The sequence below is a fragment of the Grampus griseus genome, assembly GCF_964374135.1.
Source record: "Grampus griseus genome assembly, chromosome: 9".
In the NCBI taxonomy this organism is placed as follows: Eukaryota; Metazoa; Chordata; class Mammalia; order Artiodactyla; family Delphinidae; genus Grampus; species Grampus griseus.
In genome coordinates, this window is record NC_139003.1 from 41476395 (window position 1) to 41492036 (window position 15642).

Genomic DNA, 15642 nt, shown 5'->3' on the forward strand with positions numbered 1-15642 from the left:
TCAAAATTTAGTAAAATGCATAAATGTTAAAGTTAAAATAAAAATGTTCAACCTCTAATCAAAAACTGAAGACAGTTTATTAGCTCAAAATGTGAAAAATGTTCTCAGCTGGTAATTTAATTAGATAACAATGCTCTGTTGGCAAATCCCAGAATAGAGTCTATAGTGAATATGCATACCATCAATTTACAAGTCTGAAACCAACTTGCTCTATCTTCACTTCTTGCACTATCTTCTTGCACTATCTTCACTCCAACTGGTCTACTCATCTGACCACTCCCCATTATTGAGAACTGGAAATCTAACTCCTTCTTCTCCGTGTGTGTGTGTGTGTGTGTGTGTGTGTGTGTGTGTGTGTGTTGTCATTTTTAATTCTTGACAATTGCTCTAAAGTCTGCCAGCGGTCCCACCTTGTCTCACACCAGCTCAGAAGTCCTGTCATGTACTTATTTAAGATTATTTCTATGGGAAAATACACAAATCCAAAGAATCAATTTCATAACAAACTTCTGAAACATAATCTATAGGTAACTGTATTTGATACATAATTTACCTTTCATGTAGTTACGTATTGAATACCTTATCTCCAAATCAAAACCAGAAACCAAACATTTCTTGATTTCCACAACTATAATATTCTTTCTGTAAATTAAAATCTACTTCACATAAACACAAAATAAATTTCTCAGTTATGAACTTCAATTCTGTGAGCCTCAGAGTGCATGTGATATTTTTAATAACTGTATTGAGAAGACCTGGCTCCATCATGTTGTCCCAACACAGAAGTACACAATGCTACCATACAAACCATCTATGTAGCTTCCACATTTATTTCATAGCTCCAGTCAACCCAATCTCCTCTAGCCCCACCCACTGAACAGCTGGGTGGGATGAAAGATTGTTTCCTGACCGCCCTCCAATGCCATGCTCCTTCCCCTGCTATTTGGAGGAATAAGGGATCCAAGCAGCATTTAACTAGCTTCTTAATTGTTTGTATCCTGCTAAGGCACTATCCTTTAGTCTATCAGGATTTCATAAAGTTCATCCATACCTGTACACTTAATGCCTAAAAAGTTTCCTCAACTTGCTTATAAACTTGGGGGGTGGGGGGGCTGACCATACTCATCACCTGCATGTACATAAATACGTAAAACGAGTAAAATGCTTTTGAATCTAGATTATCTGTTCATTTAGATTATCAAGGGCACCAAGGAAAATATCCTTCCATTTCATCAAAATAACAACGCGAAAAGAAATCGTTAAGTTGAACTATAACAATACAAGTCGCAAGAATAAATTATCTCGGTATCTAAGCAAACACCTGATCTTACAAGTTCTTTCCCTGCACTATAAAAACCCAGATTTGAAAAGTGTACTCTCAAAATGTAACTTAGCAAATGGAAATGTGTTAGAAAAATCTCAATTGCTTACTTCCTACTATACACAGTATGAAATGGAACTTGGGAGTGGAAAATGTGAATGAAATGGCCTTGTTCTTTTTCCAATACGTGGAGGAGGAAAGGAAATAAAAAGCCTTCTTAAGAGAATAAATGAGAATACTAAACTATTTTCAAAAATTAATTTCCTTAAACATCACCAATCCGAATCTCCAACTCCCTCCCTTTTCCAGAGACCCTTCTCACCCCTTCCGCTCCTCGGGAGGGCGCCCTTCCTAAATATTCTCTTTTCCCTTTTTCTTAAAAATTAAGCCCAAACCAGGCTCCTTATCCTCCTTGCTCAAGCCTTGCCCGCCATCCACCGGCCTTCGGGGCCGCGCCTGGGGAAAGGAAGCCCCAGAGGCGGGAAGGGGAGCCAGGAGGCGACACAGTCACTGGAGCCGCTGCAGCCGCCGCCTCCACCGCAGCTTCAGCCTGGTGCATCCTTCTTCCTCCCTCCCCGCCGCCGCCCTCCCGGGGCCGGCCCACACAGCACCCTCACCCGGGCGCCCACACACATCCCCACCCTCCTCGCCAGGCCCACTCCCCACGAGAGGAGCTCCGCCGCGGGTCCTGCGACCGCCGACGAAAGGAAGCAGGGCCGTGAAGCCGGCTGGCCCGGCGAAGGCGACCCCGCTCGGGTTGCTCGGGCCGCGGCGGCGGAGGCCGCGGCTCACGTCTCCCGGCTCCCCAGGCCCGCCCGCCGCGGCACAGGAAATGCCGCCGCCTCGGCTCTCCTCACATTCAATTCAAACTGTCACTGCCGCCGCCTCCCCTCCCCCCGGGCCCGCCGCCGCCGCCGCCGCACCCCGGGCCCGCCGTCGCCCCCACCCCACCTCCCTTCGCCGCAGCCCCCCGCCTCGCCTCAGGGCGTTCCCCCCACCAGGTCAGGGGGCCGCAGAGCCCCTCCGCGTCCCGAGCCGCCGACCCGAGTCGGGACGGCCCAGAGCTGAGACTCACCCATGGTGCTGCTGTTGACGCTCCTCTCCTCAGCAGCAGCGGATCTCGCACTGACCGACATCCCCTCCCCCCTCCGCGACCAGCCCGGGCGCAGCGTAGCCCGCGGATTCTCCAAAGCCGCCTACGCCGATTCCGCGGCGTAGCCGCCCGGCGTCGCTGCTTCGCTTACGCAGGCGACAGCAGGCGGACTCCTCCACTGGCTCTCGCCCGACTCCTGCTCCCTCCTCCGCCCCTCCACCCCTCCGCCCCTCAGCCCCTCTGCCCCCTCAGTCGAGGCTTCCGGGCCGAGCGGAGGCTGGCTTCGATCTCGCGAGATTACTTCATCGCTGCCCCACCGACTTGCTCGTTTTTCGAGCATGACTTCATTGGCGTCAGCCCTCCTTTGCTGGTCGGGTTTGGCTGCCATGTTAAAATTGGCGGCATTTGGCACCTCCGGGGTCATGGATAGTCAAGCCTCTATGCGTGTTTCTTGAGCACTCCCTCTAAGGTTAACGCCTTAACGTTTGTGGGTGAAAACCCTGGGGACGCTGAGAGGGAGTGGCCGGTGGGATGCGAGGGTGTGGTTTTGCCCGAATCAAAGATGGCCGCCGTCGGTGCAGCCCCGCGCAAATTCACGTCAGGTTTTGGAGCTGGGGGAGCCTCGGGGTTGCCCTCTGCGCCTCCTTACGAAATTGGCGTAAGGCGAAGAGGCCAGACTGGGGGGCTACGCTCAGGGCAGGGGCCGCGTACACGCTTCCGCTCCTAGCTACTGACCTGGCAGCATTGTGAGTTAAGTGGAGAGACAATTTGAGGCAGGTGTCTGTGCCCCCACTGTCCCTGTTTCCTCAGCTTCTTTGACTTTAGGAGTGAAAAGTGAGATTAGGCCCTGGTTGCCCCGACATTGCCCTCGCGCTGTCACTTTCCGGTGGCCTGGTACAGCCAGCAGGTCGGCTGCTGCAGCTTCCACTGCGGATTCTCCACAGTCACACTCGTATTGGCTCAGCCTGTTGGTGCCCGGTTCGGTCCTCCTGGCGCTCACACTCTAGTTGAGAAACTGAATGGACACACGTGAAACTATTGGGTATCAGTTAAAGAGTAATTAAGGGTTAAAATGTGTGGTCTCGTACTATTAATTAGCAGTGAATGTCGCTTGGTCGTTGGAGCCGTCCCTAAATATTTTCTAGTGAAAGTAGCCTCGTATTGCTCAGAACAACCCGTGATCTTTTGTACCTTTCATAAAAACTAATCGCTGTCTTCGTTTGTATAGTTCATGCACACGTATTATCTTTCCTGTTAAACTGCATGTTATAGAATATATACATATGTAGTTATGAGCCCGCACAAGAATGTTCATAGCAGCATTGCTTATATTAGTGAAACAATTTAAATGTCCACTTACGGGAGAATGGATGAACAAGTTACATTATTGGACAAATTGACGTACACAGAATGCTAAAAGATGGAAATTAATGAACTAAAACTATTAGTAATATTAATTTAGAGTTCATTAACATAAATTGAGAAAAAAAGCAACTTACAGAAAGATGTATATGGTATACCATAAATAAATAAAAGTTTAAAAACAAGAAACTGTGAGCTCAAACTGTGTATCATGTAAGGAAATGATAGATACCAAATTCAGAGTAGCGGTTAGTGCCAGAGAGGAGGAGAAGGGAATGTAACCGGGTTCACCTCATAGACTGTTTCATTTTCTACCAAAAATAATTTGCAGAAAATGTGACAAAACATTAAAGGTAGGTGGAGGATACATGAGTGTTAAATTGTAACTATTGTCTGCACTCCTCTGTATACTTGAAAAGTTTCCAAGTAAATTTTTAATGGAAATTTTATCTAAGGAAAGAGCTTATTCTTGATACTGTTTCTGAAGTCTCCATTGTTACTAAATTGCTCATAAAGTGTGTTACAATTTGTCTGCTCAACCAATCATTGTGTTAAATTTCTGAAACCTCACAGGAGCCCTTTACTTGGAAAATTTTGTTAAATTTCTTCTTTGAAGAAGGCAGTGCAGCAGAGAATTTAAATGTGTGGCCTCTGGAGTCAAACTGCGTGGATTCACATCCCACCTCTACCATTTTCTAGCCAAATGCCCAAGGACAACTTTCTTAACCTTTCTGTGATCCAGTTTCCTCATCTATAAATGGGAGTAATACTTATCTAATGGAGTTTTTGTGAGAGTTAGATGTGCCCAGTCCATAGTATATGCTTAATAAATGTTACCTATGCACAGATTATTTTAAAATATAAAATTATTCTGAATACCATTATTGTTTAATAAAATCTAATAGTTTATGAAAAAGAAAATCTCTGCCTCCCATCTCTGTGGATATGTTTCTTTGAGGGGAATCTCTTAATGGATGTGAGAGAGGTGAATTTTGTTATTTTGCTCTCTGAAAAATGGATAAGTTCTTAATATAAATAATAAGTTCTTTGCCTGAGGTTTGTTCATATTGTCCTACAAATTCCATCCCACACAATAATAGCTTCACCACTTTCCACTGAAAATTAAATGGAGGGTTACAAGCAGTGAGATTATGACATCTTATGGAACTTCCTCCCTGAGGAGTTCTAATAGTCAATGATATTATACGTAATGTGTGTGAGTTTGTGTGCATGCACCTGTGTATTATAAATTATATTGGGAGGGAATGGAGAGAGAGATAATTATTGTATTAGTTTCATGATCTCTACTGCACTGTCTACAGTATTATATTTGTAAATAAAATATAGTCTAGACCTTAACCTTCTGATTCAGAAATAGCTTTTTAGAAACCAAAAACTGACCTGAAATTCTGGATAGACTATGTGGATTGTTTTCACTACATATTTATAATGTCCAATCTTAAATGGGCCTTCAACTTTGCCAAGCAATGCTCGTTTCCCTAGTTAGCTCTCTTCCACAACAGCCGCTTCAGATTTTCTCCACTGTTTTCAAACCAACTCCCTCATTTATTCTCAGCAAAAATTAGAATGCATCAGCGAAGAACTCCAACAACTTCCTGCCTCCACATTCATAAGCCTACCTACATCTACACCCACCTTTCAGACATCACAATGGATCAGGTATCCCCCCGTCTGAGGCACATATTTCTACATGTTCTCTGTATTCCATCTCTTTGGCCTACTCTTTGGATTCTGTCTCTTCCTACCTTCCCAGGAACTTCACTCAATGAATTATTTATTTACTCAATAAATTTCTGGGTTCTGTCTCTATCACTCCACTGAAATTCTCAACAAGGATCACTAACAACCTTTTTGTTCAACCTAGTGGACACTTTAAAAAAAAATTTTACTTGAACATTTGATACTAGTGACCTGCTGTATTTACATCCCTTGATTTGTGAAACCACACTTTCCTAGCTTTCCTCCTAGATCTCGGGCTTCATTTTACCTTCTAGAACCTTTATCTTCTGCCTGTCACTTAAGTGTCCATGTACCTCAGAGATGTATCCTAGTCAGTTTATTCCTATCTCACTTTTTATACTCTCCTTTAGTGATCTCATTCAGTTCCATGGCTCAGTGACCATATATAGGCTGATAACTCCTAAGTATAAATTTCTAGTCCAGTTCTTTCTCCTTTCTATAAACCTACATACCTGACTGCCCTCAAAATATATGTCTTGATGTTCTCAAAACAGTATATCCCAAATTAAACTCATTTTCATTACATGTGCTTTTATGTTCCCAGTCTCTAAGTGGTATCATCATCAACCCAACTGCCTAAGCCAGAAATGTGGGTGTTAATACTCGGCCCCTCCCTCTCTCTCACCTCCTACAGCCATCAGAAAGTCCTGGCAGTTTTTCTTTCTCATATATCTCTAATTTCTGCATTTCTCTCCATCTCCATTACTACTATTCCAGCTAGGCCAATATTATCTCCTGCCTCAACTCCAATAGTCTTTCTGCCCTGTCACCCTGTTTTACTCCAATTCATTCTTCACATTGTACCTAGAGTGAACTTTCTAAACTTATGTCAGTCCCCTATATAAAGTCTTCAAATTATCCCTCAGGAAACTTACATGATACATTTTCTTATTAATGGTCAATCTGCCATGGCTTGCTCTCTCTCTAAACTCTAGCAAGTCTTGCTTCTCCCTATGTCTGGGACACTTCACTCTCCTTTTATACTTGCATTCCTTACCTGGCTTTCTCCTTTAAGTCTCATCATGTTCTCTAAAATCCTTCTTTGATGTCCCAAGATTGGGCAGGGTACCCTCTTACACCCCACAGGATCTTGTATTTACTCCAGTGGTGGTACTGATAGCACAGTTTTGTAAATATTTGTCTCTTCCATTGGAATCTAAGCTCCTTAAGGCCAGGGACTTCTGTCTTGTTCATTTGTGTGTCCCCAACACCTAGCACAAGGTATGGTATTCATTACTTCATTCAGCAACTATTTCTTGAGTCACAACTGGATCCTAGACACTAGCTCAGTGGTTAATGTGTGGAATGGTGAACCCTTGAGGGAGGTAGGTCTCTGAGATGTGACGGAATCCATGAGGTCAAAATTATTTTAATTATAATACTAAGACTTTGTCTTTTTTTTTTTTTTTTTTTCTGCGATACGCGGGCCTCTCACTGTTGTGGCCTCTCCTGTTGCGGAGCACAGGCTCTGGACGCGCAGGCTCAGCGGCCATGGCTCACGGGCCCAGCCGCTCTGCGGCATGTGGGATCTTCCCGGACCGGGGCACGAACACGTGTCCCTTGCATCGGCAGGCAGACTCTCAACCACTGCGCCACCAGGGAAGCCCTGTCTTTTTTTTTTTTTAACCTTTTTCATTTTCAGTCTCTCATAAGCGTAATAGTGGAGTTTTCCAGACACTACATGAAGTGTGTTAACTGCAGCAGAATGAATGTGAGAACACAAATAATCCAGTTGTCTAATATTAAGCCAGATATTAAAGGGATTTGCAAAAATGTAAAACAATGGCATTCAAACTATTTTGTTGTTGTTGTTTTGGAAGATATGGCTATTTTTCATACAAGTGTGTTATTTATGTTAACATTTAGTGGATTTATTGTTTTTTAATGAATAAATCATATTTTTTAACTTATCAGTTTTAATTTCGAATACAGTAATATCAATAAATACATTCCACATAAACAAAAAGTCTTTGGGATCCTCAATAATTTGTAAGAATGTAAAGAGATCCTGAGCCCAAAAGTTTGAGAATTGCTACACTAGCACATATTATGTGTGTTCAATGTAGATGTGTTAAATAATTAATGAATGTCAGTTTGCCAAAACTCTGGCACACAGCTGCTGAATGTTTCTTAAAGCTTCTCCCCAAATGCCCAGAATTAATATCTGAATAGGCAAAAAAACACCCAGGCTTATTATCTGAATATGCATAAGTGAAAGTATTTTTTAGGTGAATGTACTTTGTAAACTATGAAGTGTTATACGAATGCAATTGTTTTGGTAATTGTCTATGATAAATATGCTACGTTCTAGCTTTGGTAATAGAGCAGGACTACCTATCATAATCTGATAGTTGACTTGACGATAAGAATTTTTATAGCCAGCCATTTCTCATCAATCAAATTTAACTGATATAACAATGTTGTGGAATAGATATTACCCTTATTTTTCAAACGAGGAAACCAATGTTCAGAGAAGTGAAGTGATTTACTCAAGGTCTCAGAATTTGTAAGAGCCTGCGACAAAGTTCAAATATCTCACACTTTTCAAATACACAAGATATCAGATGGAGAGATTTGTTCCTCTGTTTTCCTGAATCCTATTCTCATTTGCTAGACATTTGGTCTGGTGAAAGGGTAAGATGGGTTTTCGTTTGTTTGTTTGTTTTTTACAATTTTCAGGTACTTCTTCCTTTAATGCAAGAAGAAAGACATGTGAATGCTATTAGGTCTATACGAAGGTTTTCCTTAAGCACCAATTCAGAAAATGACATCATAAGTGAGATGGCGCTTCTTATAGAACAAGTTTGTCCTGTTTACTACATTGCCAAAACTTAGCAGACATAGTCCGGCTGGGTGGTAGGAGTGGAGCTTGAAATTTCAGATGTGTATTTTATGAAGTGGGTTAGGCAATCTGTAATATTTCTTTGTTTACAGTAATGTCCAAATATCCAAAAAGCCCTTGAGTACTTTTCTCCTTTGAAGAACAGTAGAAGAGCATTAAGAAATGATATGTAAAATAGTCATTAACTAACTAAAACTTTTTTTCTTGTGAAAAAGACATAACTTATTCACAAAAGCTGAAGCTAATTTAGTTTCATATTATTAATGAATATGAGAGTATATTTTGTTCAAGTCACATTTTGAATATGAAACCTCATAATTCAAGATATTCCCCAACAGAAATATTCTACCACCCACAAAATCTGTTTTAAGTGTAATGAAATACAAACACAGGGAATCAAGGTAAGTATGGTTTAAATACTTTTGTATTTAAAATTTAAATATTTGAAAACTAGTAGTGCATTCTAGTGTTAAATTCACGATCGAATAGCATAGTTATCAGAGAAAAGTTCTATTGAGATCAAAGAATTTAACTAAAATAATTGGCAGTGTTATGTTTTACAAATGAAAGGGAATAGATATTGACATGCCCTTTTATAGATTAAGAATCTGTACGGTACAGGAAGTCAAGTGACACCTGCAAGGTTATACAACGAGTGAACAGAAATTAGAAAAATTAAAGCCTCATACTTCCTCTTCCTTTGTAAAGATCAAACTTTACCCCACACAGGAAGAGAGGCCAAAAGACACAGCAGTAATAACAAAACAAAAAAATAAAATAAAATGAGAGAACCATGCAATTTGAAGACCAGAGATTTAAACAAACAGCAAATAGCTCTCATTCTTAAATTCTTTACCTTAGAAGGAGGAGTTTTTCTTTTTCCCACCAGCCAAGGAGGGAGTCGGGGAGAAAGCAGCACAGAAATAGGATGTCTGAATCCAGACTGCCCCGGGAGGCCTCATTTATCTCAATTAAACACTGGAGCCTCAAGGAATTTTCAAATTCCAGGGCTCTCCTGGAAACTTACTTCTAATGCAGATGAGAGTCCCACTTTCCTCTGAGGACTCCATGTCCCTGGTAATAAGATTGGCAGCACAGTTGCCTCTGGGATTGAGGGAATAGAGGAAGTCATTTACCTTGAGGTTTCCTTGCCAGTCATCACCACGTTGTGAGCCATCCAATCTGATTACATGGTAGAAATACCACTGAGCACAATATTGGAGAAAAATCCAAAGTACATTAAAAAAAAATCTATTATAAGTGGAAAATGCCATTGTTGCCAACTCCCTTTGGCATTTCCTACCACTGAATAATAAACTGACTGAAATAGGAAATAGGGACACATGGTTTTATGGGAAACCAGCTGCCTTCAACAACCAGACTTAATATATTGACTTTGGCAATGACTGAATGCCTCCTGCTATATAAGAGGTTTGTGAAAGTGAATTGAATTGTACTTAAGTTTGTGTAGATGGAACGTGTTACATTAGAACAAGGCTGTCACTTTAAGCAATAGGAACTTACCCTCTCAAAACCACTTTTCCTAGCAGACCTCTGAGTGAGTGACTAGTTCCTGAAGGTGGACCTCAGAGATCTCATATCCAGGAAAACAGGAAATTCAGAGAGGAAGCAAATGCCTGTGCCAGACTAATGTGCTTGCTTTATGTGAAGCAATTGCATTGGATTACCATGAAGGTTTACTGGCGGAGGACAAATGTTTAGTAATAGTTAAAATACTGTGTCATTACTCCCTTTATGAGGCTCCCAACAACTTAAAGACTCTTTCTTGTACTATACCTTTAAGCATTTGACATTGATTGGTACCTATTTTAGAGAGATGCTTATGTGTCTGATAAAAAAATAAAAGATCAAATGATAATGTTTGTGATTGTTACCCATGATGTGATCCATTTCATGGAAAGAATTGTGATTGAGATTCATTTATTTATTTACTTTTTAGCTGATACTCTTTTTCCTTGATTTGCTTCTAGAAATTTGGCAGTAAATGATAACATCTTGCCAGTCAACCACTATAAACAGATAAACACATTTTATGAAACAAACATAATGGCCATCTTTAGTATCCAAAATGGTAGCAGCACAGCATTAAACAATAATGTTGAACTATAGGTATTTCCTCCTGGAATTCTTATTTCAAAAGGCTACATTTGTGTCTTAATAGAATCTAATATCTTAAGAATTGGAAGAGGGCTTCCCTGGTGGCTCAGTGGTTGAGAATCTGCCTGCTAATGCAGGGAACACGGGTTTGAGCCCTGGTCTGGGAAGATCCCACATGCCGCGGAGCGGCTAGGCCCGTGAGCCACAACTACTGAGCCTGCGCGTCTGGAGCCTGTGCTCCACAGCAAGAGAGGCCGCGATAGTGAGAGGCCCGTGCACCATGATGAAGAGTGGCCCCCACTTGCCACAACTAGATAGAGCCTTCGCATGGAAACAAAGACCCAACACAGCAAAAATAAATAAATTAATAAACTCCTACCCCCAACATCTTCTTAAAGAAAAAAAAGAATTGGAAGAAATCTTATAACTACATCAGCCACCTACAAATTCAAAAACTTCCTCAAATATTATTTTTTTCATGTTATGTATAAGGCCACGAGACCAACTACTGAAACTATAAATGTTAGAATTTGCATTTAAATGAAGCAGATGTATTGCAGATGATATTATATCACTTTATAGTCCTATAGTTCACATATGGTGTGGGTGTAACCCTTTTCCTTTTACAATTTACAACATACAAGTGAGCAAACTATTCTGAAATCCTTGTTTCTGATAAAAGTGTTCATTTAATTGCTTATTATTTCAAAATGTTTTTGGTTTGAGCTAAACATCAGTGACATTTAGATGCTGTCAATGAGCATTAGACAATTAAAATGTTTTCTCTTCTAAAATTTAGCTGCTTTTACAAATCTATGAGCTAACATGACCATGAATTACTTTTGCTATTGAAACAGGAAGGAAGTGGGCAGGGCACAACCTTGAAAAAAATGACATAGGCATAGGACATGACAAAAACTGGTTAAAACCAACCTGGTCCAAGATGGCAGAATATTCGACTTCTAATGGACCTTGAGCCTTATCATACTCTCATTGTAATACATTAGCATGCTAAATGACAGTCCCACCAATGCCATGACAGTTCTAAGGCTAACCATAAAAGGCCAAAAAGTGGGTGGTGGCCCAATTCCTGGAAATCTCCACCCCTTCCCTGAAATAATTGGAATAATCCTTCCACTAATTAGCCTATGAAATTACCCAGCCCATAAAAACTAACCACGCCATATTTCGGGGCCTCTCACCTTCTGAGATGGCCCATACTCTCTCTGCGGAGTGTGTTTCTCTCTAAATAAATCCACTTCTTACTTATCACTTGGTCTCTCACTGAATTCTGACTACGACGAGACATCAAGAACCTCAGATTCACCGGGAACACTGAGACTGCAGACCCTAAGGATAGACAAAAGCTTAGCTATCTTTTTACTTTGTGCAAACCCAGCATAATGCCTTGCACCTAGTAGACACCCCAAATTTTTTGGAAAATACCAAAATGTTTTGGAAATAATTGCATATGTTTATAGGGTTCATATGTGTCATAGGAAACTGAATAGAGTAAAAAAGCAACACCAAAAAAGGGCCAAAAAATGGAACTTGAGTATTGCAAATAGGAAGGATTATTATCTTCATATTTGCTCTTTAATTTATCCTCAGCTTCCATTACACACATACAAACACATTAAGAAAAAAGTCATGCAAAAAACAAAACCAAAAAACACTTTCCTATACAATCTCCCCTTCACCCCCAGATAGATTTATCTGTTGTTTTTTTTTTTAACATCCCCATGAGATTTCTGTGTTTGTTTGCTTTTGGCATCGTCCTGACACTCAAGTGAAAGGCTTAGCTGACACTTCTGTTAGCAAGGTTGCGCAGACAGAAGAAGGTCCACCTTTACTCCTCTTGTTTCATCCTTGCTGCCTCTCACCCTTCTCTCTCCCTCCTGATCAGTTCGAAGTAGAGGCAGGCCTGACTCTTAGCCTCCTAAGATATATTACTAGCCTGTTGGGGAAAAGTAAGCACAAGCTCCCCAAACCTACGGTGTGGTGTGGTACATAAGCAACCAACGTGTACTCTGAAAAGAAAATGCAGAGAATGAAGAGATCATACAAGTACAACCCTTTTTTCAGTCAATGGCAGGTACTTTCCCTCTTCCTTTCCTTTTGTCTCTAGCACACAGCAGTCTCCAGTAAAGCAATCTCTCACTTTACAAGTAAAAGGAATTGCTGAAGGAAGAAAGAAATATTAGGAGACCTTGAGACCAATTATTCCATCTACTGTGGCTGTGTAATTTTGGGTGAGTCACTCTTCTTCAGGAAATTGAAAGAATGTCAAATATGCGAAAGTTACTGAGGATGGCTGCAGAGCAGAATGTGGATCCTGGGGTAATTTCAAGTTTCCTCCCTACTTTCTCCCAGAAACACACACATCAGATATAATGAAGGCTGAGGGGGAAGGGATGGTCAGGGAGAGGGAATGTGTTAAAATGAGGTCTCAAGGGGTGTGTGAACTCGACCTAGCCAATCAGTGGAAGAAATGTAAGCAAAATTATGTGGAAAAGATTTTCTTTGTTTCATAGTTCACATAATGAAAATGGAGGATAAGTCAATGGGAAAATACCTTAATATCTTCTTCCTGTTATTTTAATGCCATACCAACCAGAATGAGGCACATCAAAAAACAAATTGTTCACAAACATCCAAACATCTTTCAAATCCCCCAAGGGTCATAATAAACACCCCTTATTAAATAAACTGCAATGAGCAAGGAGAGTGAGGACAATAAAGGAAAGGACAGAGAGAACATGGGATGGAGAAAGTAGGGAACAAGTGGCTTGAACAGCATGCTTATACCACACGGACCTCAGCTCAAAGCAGAAGGGCCACAAGGACCTTGAGAAAAACCGCTCTGTATTAGTTTGCTCAGGCTGCTGTAATAAATACCACAGTCTGGGTAGTTTAAACAACAGAAATTTATTTTCTTATAGTTCTGAGGCTTGAAGCCTAAGATCAAGGTGACTGCCTTCTCCAAAGGCCTCTCCCCTTGGCTTGTAGATGAGTGCCTTCTCTCTGTGTCCTCACATGGTCTTTCCTCTGTGCATGCCCATCCCTGGTGTCTCTTTGTCCAAATTTCCTCTTCTGATAAGGATACCAGTCAGACTGGATTAGGGCCCACCCTAATGGCCTCATTTTAACTTAATCACCCCCTTTAAAGGCCCAAATACAGTCACACTCGGAGGTACTGGGAATTAGGGCTTCAACGTGAATTTTGAGGGGACATGATTCAGCCCATAACACTCTTCATGCAAGCTGGCAGAGTCTAGTTAATATGTGTGTCCTGGGGCTTCCCTGGTGGCGCAGTGGTTAAGAATCTGTCTGCCAATGCAGGGGACACGGGTTCGAGCTCTGGTCCGGGAAGATCCCACATGCCGCGGAGCAACTAAGCCCGTGCACCACAACTACTGAGCCTGTGCTCTAGAGCCCGGGGAACTAAGCTCGGGGAACTAAGATCCCACATGCCATGGGGTGCGGTCAAAAACTTAAAAAAAAAAAAAAAGCAACAAAGCCAAGCCTTTGGTCTACTTTACTATGTTGCCTTATAAAATTACTGTTCTGTTTTATATACAGGATACAGAAAATTGTCATCCAGCTTAATGTTATCACATTTACAGGTCATTACTATATTCTTTCAGCAAACTACCACCTTTATAAAGTTTATTTATTTTTATTTATTTATTTTTGGCTGCGTTGGGTCTTTGTTGCCGTGCCCGAGCTTTCTCTAGTTGCGGTGAGCGGGGGCTTCTCTTGTTGCGGAGCACGGGCTCTCAGCACGCGGGCTTCAGTAGTTGTGGCGCATGGGCTTAGTTGCTCCACAGCATGTGCGATCTTCCCGGACCAGGGCTTGAACCCGTATCCCCTGTATTGGCAGGAGTTCTTAACCACTGCGCCACCAGGGAAGCCCCAAGCTACCACCTTTAAATCTAAATCAATCTATGTATCTATCCATCCATCCATCCACCCATCCATCCATCTATCCATATTTCATAGCCACTAATCAAAAATATTTGCCAGAACATTTTTGGACTTACAAGTGATTTTGATAAGTCGAGGAAAATTCCAGAATTTCGGGTTCTCATTAACAATGATTGAAGGGTGGTGGGTGAGTACCAGGAGAGCCACTCTTGTTTACTCTGTTGATTGTAGGGGAGGGCAGTACTGGTATTTGGAATATTGATAAAGCAGTGTCTGGGTCTATAACTTCAGTGATCAAAAGAAAGAGGCTTTGATGGATTATGCCCACTGATTACCATCTCTGTGAGAAGCACACACATATGTATTGTTTCCTGTGAAAATGAGGACTTTGTACAGATAGGCTGGTACTGTGGGATGAAAAGTACTTCAAGAGAATCTCTAGAGCAGCAGGACTCTTGATCATCCCATCCCCTGAAATGTTATCATTCCTCTTCAGGCAGCAATAGGATCCATTTGAATGTGCTACCAGCTGTCTACAAGTGTGATTTCAGGGAATTCAGCATATCTCCCCAATCCTTCCTAGCTCCTGCCTCTGATATCAACGTCATTCCTCTAACTGCCTGCTCTTTGTTCGAAAGCAGTAGGTCCCAAAAGCAAAATGCTTTCATCTGTCATCAGACATGTACTACTTGATGTGAATGGAGGTGAAGATCACGAGGACAGTAGGCCCCTTCTCAGGGATTGGGGAAGAAACAGGTAAAATTGGGGATGCTGGGGACACAAAGACAAATTTGCCAATTTTACTACGCTGCCTAGGACATAATCTGGGAATAATGAGAACCCTGTCAGTCACGAGTCACTGGGAATTTATTTTAACCACTAGTGAGTGGAGTGAGGATGGAAATAGTCAGCTGCCTGATGCCTCATGTGAGCAGAGTCCTTTACTGTCAAATGATCTTCCTAGCTATCACCCCTGTGTAAGCCTGGCAAGCCTTTGCCCCAGTCCCTGTAGATACCACAGAGAGACAGAAAGAGTATAGGTTTTGCATTCAGAATAGACTTAGGTTCAAATACAACTCATCCACTTACTGGCCATCTGACCTTGGGCAAGTCAACCTGTCTCACAGGGCTGTCATGAGGATAAAATGAGATTTTGTAAGTAAAGAGCTTTGCACAGTGCCTGTTACACAAAAGGGACCGAATGAATATACAATCAAT

General features: G+C 41.7%; 1 protein-coding gene across 1 annotated transcript in view; it reads right to left on the reverse strand.

Annotated features, from left to right (window-relative positions):
* SEPTIN7 (septin 7) overlaps positions 1-2649 on the reverse strand; it is a 103180-nt gene extending 100531 nt beyond the window's left edge. The window contains exon 1 of the mRNA XM_082661911.1: positions 2377-2649. Within this exon, the coding sequence (XP_082518037.1) occupies positions 2377-2457 (81 nt within the window). The 5' untranslated portion in view covers positions 2458-2649. The remainder of the gene's footprint in view (positions 1-2376) is intronic.
* Between the last annotated feature and the right edge of the window lie 12993 nt (positions 2650-15642).